Here is a 14,609-nt window from a genome sequence, read left to right as displayed (position 1 = left end):
TTCAGTATGCCATTTTCAACCAATAAAGATATCAGCACAGCACGGTATTACCAAGCTTGAATAATTCAGTGGTTCAGTGCCAACACTGTGTCACCCATTTAAGGGCAATATCTGCTGTTTGGAAGGCTAGCTATTTATCCTTGGTCTGTGCTGATATTGCACAGAGCCTAGCCCAAGACTTTAGGAACGTCCTCTCTTTTTTTGTGTATTTTCAATCAAACCTTTTTCATTTGGAATGTTAACTTTACTGACATCCTGTGAACTTCTTTTTGCTAAAAAAAAAATTCAAAAAATCCAAAGTCTTAGATTTTTAATTGGCTCATGAAATGCAGCTTGTTTAAAGGATATCGGCTGATTAAAACATATCGCACAGCTACAGCTGAGACTACCACTGACTAATTGAGTGAATTGACAAAGGGTTGAGTGTTATCAAAGGATATGAACTTGGCACGTACTGCGTATCAACAGGGTTGCTCTTTTCCATTTGCCTGTCCTATCTGTTGCATTGCTGCCTGCATACCCTGTAATTCTCCTGTCCCCGTTCTTCAGGTGTTCCGGACTGGAGAGGGCATGGGCATCCGTCTGGACAGTGCCTCTGCGTTCCAGGGGGCCGTCATCTCCCCCCACTACGACTCCCTCCTGGTCAAAGTCATCGCCAGCGGGAATGACCTGCCTGCCGCCGCTGCCAAGATGAATCGGGCGCTGGCAGAGTTCCGTGTCCGCGGGGTCAAGGTAGGGTCATTACCCACAGCACGTCGTGTGTCCACATTAGCCTTTTTTCATTCTCCCAACTGCTCTACTCAAGCAGTAAAGCCGTGTGATGTATGAGGTGGATGGATGGCTTCAAATCGAAATGTATCCGGTCATCAAGAATTTGCAACTTGTCAGAGAACCCGAAAGTGCATCTTTTGAAAGTACCCCGTTTTACCCTCACCTGAAACTGTCTGCACGTGTCATTACTGTGTTATGGTCAGGGATGCTTTTGACAGGAGATCCTTAGTAAGGGAAAAGCTACACAGTGAAAAGTGCTGAAAGTGCCAACTCTGGAGAGGAGAGTCGTGGAAAGCAGGAGCTCCATGAAAAGGATGTCAGAAGGCTAAGTGAGCAGGGAGAAGTGAACTGTGTTGAGGCCATTACGGGCCATTAAGGCCAGTCAGGTCATCTATGCCTTGATTTATGAATCTGGTTCTGATCAAAGGCATTTTAATCACTACGCTCGCTACTGCACTGCAAGGTCAAGGGAGCTATGTTCTTTCCCTCTTCCTAGTTCCATCTAATCCAATCCACGGGCCACAGATAACGTCAATGATGAAACATTTTCTCCACAAAACCTAGATTTGTTTTCTTGCAAGAAGCGCATCTTTTAAATGGCACCATTTTAAGTGGCCAATTATTTAGTAGCAAGGGGAAGTAGAAGCTAATTATACAGGGGATGGGATGGCTCATGTGTAAGCATGTGACAGAGGATGAAAGGCTAGCATATTAGAAACATTCAGCCAGGAGGAGTCTACTTTCAACTATGTATCGAAGAGGGCTTTGGTTTGGAATTGTAAAGTAGAGAATCAGAGATACAGATCAGTGGGATTTCTTTGTTTATTCCATACTAGTGTCAATAACAACATGTTCACATGAAAGCACAGTATGAAAAGGCAGTAATGGCTGTCTGGATGTATTTTTGCCGGATATGTGAGAGGAGATTCGTGTACTGCCAGCCTTGGCTTTCCATGGCTCTAAATGAAACCTTTGATTGGGGAAAGTGTGTGTGATTTGAGCGAGGGTTAGAGGCAGCAGCTGCACCATGGCACAGCTGAGCTTTTGCAGGGCATGCAGCGGGGCAACTCTCCAACGTTGATCAGTGGTGGAACTCCGGTCTTCTGACTGTGTGTCCCCCCCCCCCCCCCCCCCCTCACACACTCTCATTTCCTCCCCCAGCCTCTTCAAACCTCTGCCTCCAGCGGCGTAATCCCTTCTCTTGATTGTCCTTGTTCTGTTTCAGCTTGTCTAGTTTCCCCTTCCCGACTTTGTGTCCCTACTCTCCTCCTCTTTTTGACCTATGCTGATGCAGTGTGACAGACTTCTGCCCTGGAGTTGTGATATTCCATTGCTCTGTTATTTCCCCCATCTTCAACCACTCTCAGCCTTTCCCTACCCCTCGCTTTCCCCAAGTTTATGCTCTCCTCTGCCTCGAAGGTGTTTTGTTGGCATGAGGATTTGCAAAGGCAGCACTCCAAAATATCAAAAGACATTAAAGCTGCTCCAGATCATCCCCTCTCTGCTCCACAAGGGCACTAACAAGCCAACTGTCACGTGTTAATGGCGGACTTTCACTTCAGGACGGGTGAACAAGTTCAAACCATGTCTGTTGCCCAATTCCCTCCCTCCATTTCTTTGCGTGTGTGATTAACTTCCCTCGCTGCGTAAGCTAAACTCTCCCCCCCTGCTATCATGCAGCTCTCCTTTCCCACCTCTCCTTTCCCACCTCTCCTTTCCCACCTCTCCTTTCCCACCTCTCCTTTCCCACCTCTCCTTTCCCACCTCTCCTTTCCCACCTCTCCTTTCCCACCTCTCCTTTCCCACCTCTCCTTTCCCACCTCTCCTTTCCCACCTCTCCTTTCCCACCTCTCCTTTCCCACCTCTCCTTTCCCACCTCTCCTTTCCCACCTCTCCTTTCCCACCCTCCTCTCCTTTCCCACCTCTTTCCTTTCCCACCTCTCCTTTCCCACCTCTCCTTTCCCACCTCTCCTTTCCCACCTCGCCATCTCTCCTTTCCCACCTCGCCTCTCCCTCGCCATCTCCCACCTCGCCACCTCGCCGTTCCCACCTCGCCACCTCGCCGTTCCCACCTCGCCATCTCTCCTTTCCCACCTCGCCACCTCGCCGTTCCCACCTCGCCACCTCGCCGTTCCCACCTCGCCACCTCGCCGTTCCCACCTCGCCACCTCGCCGTTCCCACCTCGCCACCTCGCCGTTCCCACCTCGCCACCTCGCCGTTCCCACCTCGCCACCTCGCCGTTCCCCACCTCGCCGTTCCCACCTCGCCACCTCGCCGTTCCCACCTCGCCACCTCGCCGTTCCCACCTCCCCACCTGGCCGTTCCCACCTCCCCACCTTCCCATCTCTCCTTTCCCACCTGGCCATCTCTCCTTTCCCACCTGGCCATCTCTCCTTTCCCACCTGGCCATCTCTCCTTTCCCACCTGGCCATCTCTCCTTTCCCACCTGGCCATCTCTCCTTTCCCACCTGGCCATCTCTCCTTTCCCACCTGGCCATCTCTCCTTTCCCACCTGGCCATCTCACCTTTCCCACCTCGCCGTTCCCACCTCGCCATCTCTCCTTTCCCACCTGGCCATCTCTCATGCTGTTCCTCCCAGTGGCGGAAGGCCACTCAAATCTCATCAGGCCGCAGCAGTGCCTCTTTTTTTTATTTTTTATTAAGCAGCTTCAAATAGCTCATTTATTTAGCACTGACACCACCAGAGATTTAATTACCTGTTCAAATAAGATCCAAGTCATTTCCTCACCACCACCATTAGGTGTTAGGAAGCAGAGGACTTGCTGCCAACATCTGCCCATATTTATAAGCGCCACATGTTGGCAGGGAAAAACAGTCAAACTGTGATACTACCCTAGCCCTAGGCAGCGCAGGTGTCATGTTTTACCAAATCCCTCATGATTTGATGGTGCGAGAAAAGAAATGGAGAAGAAAAATCCGTAAACATGTTGAAATCCTGTCAAAAAGAAAATCCCACAATGTCTTTGCTGGGCGTGAGAGACTCTGTCTCTCGGAAGTTGTGCTTCAGCAAGATCTCCAGGTATTCCGGTGCTCATGTCCACTGTTCTGTTGTGCTATTAGCTTTGCGGTATACTGTAGGGATGCCGATGCCCCTTGGGAAGACTAACCAACAGTACCAACCCAATGTCCATTACATGTAGCTCTGTCTCACTTTGCAGCTGGACTATAAATTGGCTTTAAATTGAGTTTTTTGACCCCTCTCTCATCTGCAGATAGAAACCGTGCCTTTCGTGCTCTGGAAAATGACTCTCTTGGGTCCTACTCGAGGATTCCTGTGCCTACCATCAGTTTTATCTATTGTGTCCCCCTTTCTCTTACCTCCTCCCCGCCCTCCCTCTCTCGCCCTCCCCTCAGTTATGGATGTACAGTGTGTGTACACACACACACACACACACACACACACACACACACACACACACACACACACACACACACACACACACGGATGAGAGCGAAGACCAGGGTCTTGAACAAGAGATGGGAGCACAAGTTATTGCCAGCTTGTGTAACTACTATGTTCCTTTACAAATAGAACCCGAAGATGTGGCTCGTGGTCCATACTAAACACTGTGTAGAGCTGGAAGAGTGGTTTTACAAGGGACTTTGCAGCCCTAATCTGCGCTAAATGGTTCCCAGAGGTGTGACTGGTGTTAGAGGGAGATATAGCGTACTGAAGCAGTGGGTGGTGAGATGGGGAGAGGAGTTGTGTGAAATTGAGATGAGTGGAAGGCTGCTTAAAGAGGAGAGGAAGATGTTGTGTGCAGGCAAGGCTCGAGACGACAAAATATCCCTTTTCTTCATCTCTTACCTCGCTCAGGTGAACATACGTGATTTTTATTATTATTATTTTTTGTCAATGGGATTTGAAATGGTTGCCGCACTCTGCTTCAAAGCGGGATTGTGAATTAGGGGCGTTCAATAAGGATCTAAGGATTTCACAGCTGTGACACTTATTGTCATCATTCCCCCCTCACTGCTCCTCCCCAAACAGTCTCTCTATGCAGTTTAGTGATGAGACATTTGTAGGACCAGGGTAGCAGATAAACAAGGATTTTAATGATGTATGCAGCAGTCTGTTACTGACCACTTAAACATGCATGTACATGAGTCATTTGCATGAATAATACTCAAGCCCTCCAACGCTCATTCTCTCTCCCGCTCGCTCTCTCTCTCTCCCTCCCTCTGTACCTGTCTCGCACATTTGTCTCTCGCACACAAATAGAATGGTACTGAATTGTACGGCTACATTAATTTCCCAATTTGCATCTGGTGCTGATTTCCACAGCATTTCCTTTTAGGAGGGTTGTGATTCCCTCAAGGAACCAACCACAAAACATCCAGAATACTGTTCGACTTCTGTCTATATATTGTGACGAAGCCTAGCTTGTCCAAATGGTCACTTAATTTAAAAAATAAAATAAAATAGACTGATTGTGGTGGATGAAGGTGCTTCTTTTAAGATTTTGAAATTCATATTGGTGGTTTTATGTGGAATGAGTGTCAGTCTCCCATCCACTTTCTCTCGCAAACAGACATCCACCCACACACTCGTCTCCTCTGATCATAGGGTGTGGCTGGGGTAGAGGTGCTTCAGTGTGACGGAGTATATATTTTAAATTCAAATGGTAGAGTTAGAATGCTGGTCTGTCCTGTTGAATGACCATGTTTGTCTGCTCAAGTCTCCAGGTGCGAATAGAAAACACCTTGGCTCCACATCTGAGATGGAAAAGTCAACGCTGTCACTTAAAATCGTTTCCCGTCTGGCTGTCTCACAGGCAAAGCCTCGGGAAGACGTTGGGGGGGGGGCAGATTATAACTTTTTGTCTGTTGATGGAAACATTTTAGCTACCCTTAACGTCGTCCCGCTGCTCAGCACGTCGTCCTCGGCAGCTCAGTCGTAATGCTCAAAGCGTGAGAGAAAAGTGTTTAGTTCGTCAAGGTAGGGCGGCGTAGGTGTCCAGTCATGGACACTCTGAAGCCTGTTTGTGCTGCTATCGGTACGGTTGTAATGACAAAAAGAACCAGGCGTTCAAGGACCATCAATGATATCATAGTAATATTTTTTACCGTGTTGAAGCCATACAGTGGTTTATTTACATGGTTTAGAAACGTTGGAATTAAACCATCTGGACTGAATCGGGGGGGGGGAATGAAAAAAAAATCAAGTTCCCCCGCACTACAGAGGGCTATATCTGTCGACTAATACAGGATTAGTTAAGTCCCCAGTGCACTAAATTTATATATATTTATTATAATTTTTTTTGGTGGCGGGGGGTTTGTTTCAGCACTCGTACTTCCCGCGGCTATGCTCACAGGTAGGGTTTTATATGCAGGGGCAGAAAACGGCCAGCCAGGGTGAATGACTTGGATCGTAATGACTACTTAAAATAACTGCTTTACTTTCTTATCCAGCGTATTGGAGATGTCTGAGCTACTTCCGAGATGTTGAACTCCTCCTGAACTTAACCTGGGAAGATGTGTTATAGTAGTTTCTAAAAATTAACCACCAAAATCTGCCAATCTGGGCCGTTGTCCACAAAGTGTCTCAGATTACAAGTGCTGATCTAGGATCAGGTACCCAGCTGTCCAAATAGTTGTATTTATTATGAGCTAGAAGGCCAAACTGATCCTAGATCAACACTCCTATTCTGAGAGGCTTTGTGTATATGGGCCCAGATATTAACTGGACTTGTCAGCAGAACATGACAGATCTGGGCTCTCCGATATGTGAACGATGGTTGGTTGTAGAACCGCGGGTCAGTAGTTGCAGCACCGCTGGGCAGAGTTCACATTGTGTTTGTGTGAATTCTCCAATCAGCATTTTTTTTTAATTGGCTGAAACAGGTCAGCAGTTTGCCACTGGCAAGAAAATAGGAAACGGATGCACGCACTTCTCTCACACCATCTCCTTGTCGTCTCACTTATGTGTGAATGTGTGTATCGGCCACTCAATCACACAGCTCATGCTAATTGAGCTCGACGGGGCTTTTGCGGCTATGAACGTGTACTACAGAGAAGTACATGACAGATGGCATCGAAAGACGTAGCATGAACCAACTCCCTGTCGACAGCTTTATCTCCGAGCTCCTCCCCGACGCCAGGCATCTCTTCTGCCCCTTATTCTCCCCCCCATCTCTCTCGCTCCCTCTCTCAGCTAAACAAACACCTCTGTGTTTGCAGATAGGCTGCTTCCTGCTCTTTGCAAACAAACACATGATAATTGACTGGCATCTGATTATCACAGTTGTCTCATGTACCAGTTTTTGAGGCCTGATTTACTCAGCGGTTTGGCATTCAAAGTCGAGACGCTGCTGTTGAGTGGTGGTTGATTTATTTACTGTAGTAATTCATTAATGGTTTAATTTATCTTGTTGAAACAAGTCTAGAACAGCTTTAGACCAGCAGACATCGTTATACCTTTTTTTTTCTCACAATAGCTGTCACTCCCATCTGTCCACACCACACGTGGCATTACCTCCTTCACCATGTGCTATGTTCCCTGTGCAATGCACTGTGCTTTGATAGTTTCTCGTCCTTTTTAAGCAAAATGGCTTTTACATCCACCTGTCCACTGTCAATGTATCCATTTTGTCTTTGTTTTGTTTCTTTTTGGCCCTCTGTCCTCTTCACCCTATAAAACACTCTCTTCCAGGTCTCCGATGTTGTCAGCCTCACTAGACTTAGAGGTGTTGTTGGTGTGCAGGTAGCCATGGGTGAGGGCAGGTGTGGGGTGGTCGCTGCCTGTGCTGCTCGCTGAACTGGCTGTTGAGGCACACTGGACCAGCATGCCCTGCACCGACTGGCTCCTCCTGGTCCATATCACACTCAGTCGCTTCGCATACCCGTAGCAGGTTGTCGTGGTGATCTCGCCCACGTCAAAGGAGCAGCTGCGTGTCGGCCCTAGTGGCGGGCGATCTCCCCTCCAGTCCTTCACGCGCTCCAACTCCTCCCCCTCACAGGCCTCAGAGTCTAGGCTGCATCTGGAGCCCACCATTTTGTCCAAGTCTCTCTCCTTCTCCTCAGAGCGGCGCAGCTTGAGCTTGCCTGAGTGTTTCGGGGCCTTGTGAGCTCGGGGATGGGGTAAGGTCTGGGAGGTGTTGGCAGGGGAGTAGTACAGTGTCACTCTCTCACTCAAGGGTGAAAGGGGGGAATCCTTTCCCCCTCACGACCACCTCCAGGCCTGGCTTCTCACCATTTCCCTCCCCACTGAGCTGATCTGAGTCAAGCTTTGGCTTGGGCAGTTTCCCAGGCTTGTTCTTGGCTTGGGGTTTGGTTTTCAACGGCAGCGGCTTAGCCTGTTGGCTAAGAATGTTGTTGGGCAGAGCCACCATCATCACGCTCCCATTTCCGTTGGTCTGAGCGTAAACATCCACTCCTTCCTTGGAGGGAAGGAAGTCGTCATGGTGATGGGCAGGGTAGTGGCCCTCGTCTCGACAGTCTCCACAGACACGGTGCCTTACCATCATCGCCACGGTGAACACCAGCAGTGTTACCACGATGACCCCCCCCACCATGACCGTCAGCGTGCCGCCCAGGAAGTGGGCCTGCAGGGATCGGCACTCTGGGAAGTCCTCCTTGGTGCTGAACTGGGTGCAGCCTAGGACCTTGGTGGTGGCCAGGGTGGACACGCCATCGTCAAAGATGGCCAGGACACACAGGCTGTAGTCTGCTCCAGACACCAGGTTCTTCAGCAGGAAAGAGCTGCTTGTAGGCGGCAGTATTCTAGCAGACAGGGAAGGGTGGGGGCGTACAAGAGAAAAGTACATTGAGCCATTTGCTGAGCAGAGAAAGAGGATATCTGAAAGCGGCTAGGAGAGGGAGATGAATCGAATGAAATGCAATAATCTACAGTACAACGCCTAAGCTCTAATGATGATAATGTGCAGCCAGCTAGAGGGAGGGAGGCGTCTGATCTGCTCCTTTGTTGTGTAAATGGCCTTAATCAATACTACTCTTCTGTAGAGGGAGAAGGGTAATGGAGACTATGAAGGATATTCAGGGTAACAGGAGGCCGGAGTCTATTTCCCAAACCCCCCTCAGAAACGTGTCATGCCAAGCAATGAGCTCGTCAAGACCAAGGTGATGACACATACTCACACCCCAATTACCACCGCGCCCGTCTCCCTACTTTCAATCTCACCTGGCTGGCAGATAACATTCCTTGAGCCCCGGATCTACCTCCGTTCCTCCACACTATCCTCAAATTATCTCTAGCTTTGGGTTACAAATCACTTTAATGCGTTTACTTGTGTACATTCAGACATTGTAATGGAAATTGGAAAGATGGGCTTTACTCGAAACATTAACTCCAAATGCGCAAGCTATTATACCCATGGGTTTATATTCTGTGAATAACTTTTGAATTGTAAACTCTATTGAAAACCTCTCACAGGGGTATGCTGTTCAAACCAATTAGGGACGCAGTCCCGGGGAAGGTAGAACTTAATGTTTGCTGTCATCCCTCCTTTTACTTAGCAATGAAGACGACATATGCCTTGGCATGTACTCTGCACCGAAACGGTGTATTTGCATACTTTAACTTTGATCTCAGGCTTCACAAGCAGTTCTCCGGTCCTTTTTGAGACGTCAGGGGAGTTATGAGCCGTGAAACGATTATAGCGGCAATTCCCATTGTCCTCTTTGAGAACATGTCCGATATCCATCAGGGGAGAAGGATGAAGAGTTAAATCATCCTGGCTCCTTGCTGAAGGGGTATGAGACTGGCCTTAACCGTCGCTTCAGTCTGTCTGTGCAGTACCTCGTTATAATGCTCCAATTTATTATTTTCATTTTCGTTCTCTCCCCTCCATTGTCCGTGGTCATACACAGATTCTCGTGCAAGGAGTGTGTTAGATTGAACAAAACGACCTGTTTCCTGATGACTTATTCCATGAACATGACAGGCTGGCGATGCTGTTCCCAAGAAAAAGCAGCAAACGGGAGGGTGGGTAAACGAGAGCTGGAAATGACGGATTGGGAGGCTTTCTTCCTGTTTTTCATTTTCCTTCTGACAGCATTGTGTGTGTGTGTGTGTGTGTGTGTGTGTGCTTGTCAGTGTGTTTGTCGACACGATGTCCCGACAAGTCCTTGAGAATCTTTCAGTATTTTATATAAAACACTGCATCTCTATTTAGCTACCTCTCCCTACTTCCACAAACTGAAGTGAGTGGGTTCAGTGTTCCCTCGACCCCAAACCCCCCCCATCTCCCTATTTATCTCCATTTCAGTCAGCGGAATGGGATGTGACACTGTCCTCAGATCTGCAGCTTGCGCTCTTATAAGGAGTTCATCCTCCTTTTCCCCCCGAGTCTTCAGGCTCTCTCCTTCCACTGCCCCATCTCCCTTCCGTTCCCTCTATAAATACCTTGCCCTCTTTCATACTTATTTTACAGTCCACTATGACTGCTCTCCTTTGTTTTGTGTGTCAGGGATGGTGTGTCATGTTCATCACCCCTGGTCCCTGTGACTCAAGAACACCGAGAACTCTGGTAAATGTAGAATCACAGGGGTGTTTTTGAACATGACAGTGTTACAATAGAGGAGAACAAAGGGATGTTTTTTTTTTTTTTTTTTGCATATAGCCTCATTGATGATCTATTCATGCTTGGCCAATTGGGAACCGGCTCTCAGGTTGTGCACAATTTGCTTTGTTACTGAGAGGAGCTTACCTGTACACTAGGGCATCATCTGCAGTGCAGTTGTACTGGATCTGGTACATCCACACCAGGTACGGCCCAGTGGCCCGACCCAGGACCCAGCGCACCTGGGCAGAGGTGGCAGTCACCCCCAGGACCCCCACCAAACGCTCACTGGTACTGGCTTCTCCATCCCCCCCTCTCTCCGCTCTCCCCCTCTCCCGTGGCGTTCTTTACCGAACCACCACCACCACCACCCTTCCCGTTCCTTCCAGACCCTCCTGTTCTCCCACTGGAAATGTCTGAGGAGCCTGGGTCTCCACGAGGGTTGGTGAGGGGGACAGTGTTGTTGCCGCGGTGAGGGAGGGGGATGATCTTGAGGTCTATCAGGGCTGTAGCCTCCCCGGCAGCGTTGATGGCGATGCAGGTGTAAGCCCCGTCGTCACGCGCCCGCGTCACAAGCACGTCCAGGGTGCCATTGTAGTAGGAGTACACACGGCTAGAGTTGGCCACGATGCGGTCGTCAGGGGAGATCCAGTGAATGATGGGCTCAGGGTCACCGATGGCACGGCACCTCAGCGTGGCCCTCTGGCCCTCCAGCACCCACAGCTTGTTGGAGTGGCGTGTGATGAGCGGAGGCTCACAGGTGAACTCCTCCTCTGGGATGGACCAAAAGTAGCGCCCAGCCAGGTGGATGGGGGTGGCACACGTCTCCATGTCGTCGCCGCGGATCAGCCGTCTCAGCCACAGCAGCTCACAGTTACAGTGCAGGGGGTTCCCCCCGAAGCTCAGGCTGATGACAGCGCTGTAAGGCGTGGGGCTGACCACGCCCGTCTGGGAGCGGGAGAACAAGGGATCGGGGGGCAGCGTCTGCAGCCGGTTGGATGTCATATCCAGGCGGGCCAGCTTGTAGAGTTCGCCGAAGGAGCCCTCAGCGATCTGGTCTATGAGGTTGTGGTCCAGGTTGAGGGTGTGCAGGCTGGCCATGTTCTGGATGGCCTCCCAGGGGACCTTCCTCAGGTTGTTGTAGGACAGGTCCAGATCCTCCAGCGTCTGCAGGAAGTCATCGAAGGCCTCGGCGGAGACGTCGGTCAGCTGGTTGTTGTTGATGATGAGGTGCTGTAGGTTGGTCAGGCCGGACAAGTCTCTTGGCCCCACTATGGTCAGCCGGTTGGTGTCCAGGTGGAGTGAGCGCAGGCTCTCCAGGTCAGCAAAGGACAGGGGCCGCAGGGTGTGGATGGTGTTCCTGGACAGAGTCAGTTCCACCAGGCCTGACATGTTGGCAAAGTCCACCCTGCCCACCTCCAGGATGAAGTTATCTGCCAGACGGAGCTCCACGGTGCGCCGGTCAATGTCAGGAGGGACGAACAACAGGCCCTTGTTGACGCAGAGCGTGCTCAGAGACTCTGAGAGGTTTCGACACACACAGTGGAAGGGACAGATGGAGACCATGCCCCAGGTCTCTCCAGCAGACACGCCTGGGCCAAGTAGCGCAGGGAAGACACAGGAACCAGTCACCACGGCCAGCCAGATTACCGTCTGTGGGGTCAGAGGGCAGGCAGGGGGTCTCAGGGAAGGTTTGGTCACCTTTGGCTTGAGTTTAGGAGGGGGTACTGTTCTGTCTGGGTGGACCCCTTTTAGAGAGGAGCTTTGCTTTGAGGGCTTCCAATATAATTTTGAGTGGTGTGGCGCCAGGTATGGGTGTAGTATTTGTGAGTTGGATTTAGGCATTGTTGTGCTGGTTATTCACCTGTGGAAGTAGAAATGGGACATTGTTAGATCCCTCTGGTTCATTGTTGTTTTTATTGATCCAGTGGCGTTTAGATCTAACAGTGCATTAGAGGTATTGGATTGTGCAGATGGTATTCAGAGTTTTAGATATTGACAATCCACAAACATGTCGGTCAACACCACTTTATAATCTGTGTTGGTATGGTTCAGCTGCTATGTTTTGTGTAGGCCTATGTGTGTGTTTTGCAAGTGTAATTTCAGTGAGATATAAGGCCAGATTGAATATGAACCTTCCAAGCCTGGGATGTTTTCCCAGACAAGACACTGTTCAGTGGTTCTGGGGATGTGGCCATGTCTACTGAATCACAATGTTACTGGGGCCAAGTGTCATTTTTGTTTGTTCTCACCCCTCACTGCCTACTGTGTTGTCACGAGGGATTGTCCCATTAACCTGATGCATTACTGTGTGTGTGTGTGTGTGTGTGTGTGTGTGTGTGTGTGTGTGTGTGTGTGTGTGTGTGTGTGTGTGTGTGTGTGTGTGTGTGTGTGTGTGTGTGTGTGTGTGTGTGTGTGTGTGTGTCAAGTGTGAACATTAACACGCATCTAATGAGATGGAATAATAGGGTTGAAAACCTGACCAGAAAAGGCAGGCCCTAAGTGAAGTTGAATAGTGGTTTGTGGTGCGACTGACTCTCCAGGTCATTATGTGCAAATGGACTTTGAATGGAAGCCTAGTCGCTTGAATTGTCGGAGTTACATCACATTGCTGATGATTGTGATTAATGTGACAGTGTTGTGCTTTTCCACGGCGGCTGCATTTCGCCAGGTTGAGAATTATTCCATTTGTGCTCGTTTGAGCCTTATGCAAGGCAGTCTTCCGCTGTCACGCTCACAGTTAGTGTATGTGTTTGAGGAAGAGTACGAGGGTGAGATGAAGGACCCACAAGGGAAATAATGGATGCAACCTATAAATACCTATACGTGGTAGACTCTTTGTCTCTACGCGTGCTGTGCATGGCGTAATGATCTACATAGACGCCTTACCGACAAATGGTGTAAGGTAGGGTTGAGGTGTGTGTGCAGTAATATTTTATGCTTTCATAAAAAAAGCCCTTGACTGGATTACCAGAAATCTGTTTCTGGGGCTTCCCCTTAAACCTGTATGTCTGAGGGGGGAGAGGGATGCATGGTAACAGGGTTAATTCACCATCGAATTAGCCTAATGAGCATGACGTTATGTCCCACACCTTTTTTGTCTGAGGGTTTGAATGGATTGCACACCTCCCCCCTCTTAGTTCATAGTCAGTGACTGAGGCGTGCACGGGATTGGTTTGTCCCCTACAGTAGGTGGCTTGTAGAGGTGAGTGTGAATACCCTGTTCTCCCAAGCAGAATCCCTAAGGCCCCATTTTACATAGCGTCGTTTTAAAGAAAGACAATCTGCTGGCTATAACTGATAGTCTTTTCAATTTGCTTTAAAGCCTTGTTACACTGTTGGTTTTGCTATGTTTTCCTCTCCTGACTCCATGCTTGATGTCTAAATGGACCTATTACACCTTTTCCGTGTTGCGTCACTGTCCCTCTGTCCACCTATCTATATTCACTTTGACTTGAGCTCAGCTCCCAAATCAACATGCCTATGAGAAATTTGATGCCTGTCAGTTTCTCTGTTTAAGCAGTAAGGCATGAGAACCCGGGGATTATTATTGTGAATAACTCCTGACTATGGGCTGTTCTAAGGCCCGATGCGGAGCTGTTGCTAGGTCAGTCCTTGATATACCTCCTCCGAATGATGTGCAAGGATTAGCAGAGGGACATGGGCACCGATAATGAATTTCCCGCACAATGTGCATTACAGTCTGAACAGATTACGAGTTAGACGCTATCTCCTTATGATAAACACAGGGGTCTGTTTTACTGTGAAAACAAATGAATGTTAACTTACAGAAGTTTTGCTGCTTATGCTGTTCAGGATGCCACATCCATTGATTCGTTCTGATAACTGGAGCGTGAATCAAAATAATCCGATTGAGTTTTTCAAGCATGAGCCCGGAGGTTTTCAGAGACAACAAGCTTATGTTTTCCAGATCAACAACAGATTTGAAATGTGTGAAATATTTCATTCTGCTTCACAGCATTTATCCTCCTCGGTCTCTTATCTGTTCACTAATTGCAGTCTACAGTCTTCTCCCAGGACGGTATCCAGTCTCTTCACTCTGTAGTTATTGGTATTCAGACCCCTCTTCCTCTCGCTGTCCTTTGCAGAAGCAGCGAGGCTCTAGAACATCCCCAAGCCTGTGTTATCTCCGTGTTGAACAGCCTTTCGCCCTCTCAAACGTCCAAACCCCCCCCCCCCCCTCTCTAACCCCCTTTCTCCTCTCCTCCTAAATGGGCAGTTCAGTTTCCCCACTGTGTGGGAAGGTTAATGATGCCTTCTCACTCCCTGGTTCC

At 49.1% G+C, this 14,609-nt stretch overlaps 2 protein-coding genes across 3 annotated transcripts in view; one reads left to right on the top strand and one right to left on the bottom strand.

Annotated features, from left to right (window-relative positions):
• Positions 1 to 14,609, top strand: part of LOC124007758 (pyruvate carboxylase, mitochondrial-like) — a 92,876-nt gene that overhangs the window by 42,816 nt on the left and 35,451 nt on the right. For both annotated transcript variants that reach the window (XM_046318500.1, XM_046318496.1), the window contains exon 10: positions 550 to 732. In XM_046318500.1, the coding sequence (XP_046174456.1) occupies positions 550 to 732 (183 nt within the window). The remainder of the gene's footprint in view (positions 1 to 549; positions 733 to 14,609) is intronic.
• Positions 4,830 to 14,479, bottom strand: LOC124007767 (leucine-rich repeat and fibronectin type-III domain-containing protein 4-like). The gene is made up of 4 exons (XM_046318515.1): positions 14,104 to 14,479; positions 10,671 to 12,178; positions 10,462 to 10,627; positions 4,830 to 8,515 (listed from the first exon to the last, which is right to left on the bottom strand). The coding sequence occupies exons 2-4, from the start codon at positions 12,157 to 12,159 to the stop codon at positions 7,921 to 7,923; spliced, it is 2,250 nt and encodes a 749-aa protein (XP_046174471.1). The 5' UTR covers positions 12,160 to 12,178; positions 14,104 to 14,479; the 3' UTR covers positions 4,830 to 7,920.

This window comes from Oncorhynchus gorbuscha, linkage group LG02, assembly GCF_021184085.1.
Source record: "Oncorhynchus gorbuscha isolate QuinsamMale2020 ecotype Even-year linkage group LG02, OgorEven_v1.0, whole genome shotgun sequence".
Lineage (NCBI taxonomy): Eukaryota > Metazoa > Chordata > Actinopteri > Salmoniformes > Salmonidae > Oncorhynchus > Oncorhynchus gorbuscha.
This window is presented reverse-complemented; position numbering and strand designations above follow the sequence as displayed.

Excerpts from the sequence above, each read along its gene's own strand:
- LOC124007767 (XM_046318515.1), bottom strand. The coding sequence starts at position 12,159 with ATGCCTAAATCCAACTCACAAATACTACACCCATACCTGGCGCCACAC. Across the intron at positions 10,628-10,670 it reads GAAGGGTGGTGGTGGTGGTG|GGGGGGATGGAGAAGCCAGT; the intron begins GTTCGGTAAAGA and ends GAGCGGAGAGAG. Across the intron at positions 8,516-10,461 it reads GATGATGCCCTAGTGTACAG|AATACTGCCGCCTACAAGCA; the intron begins GTAAGCTCCTCT and ends CCTGTCTGCTAG.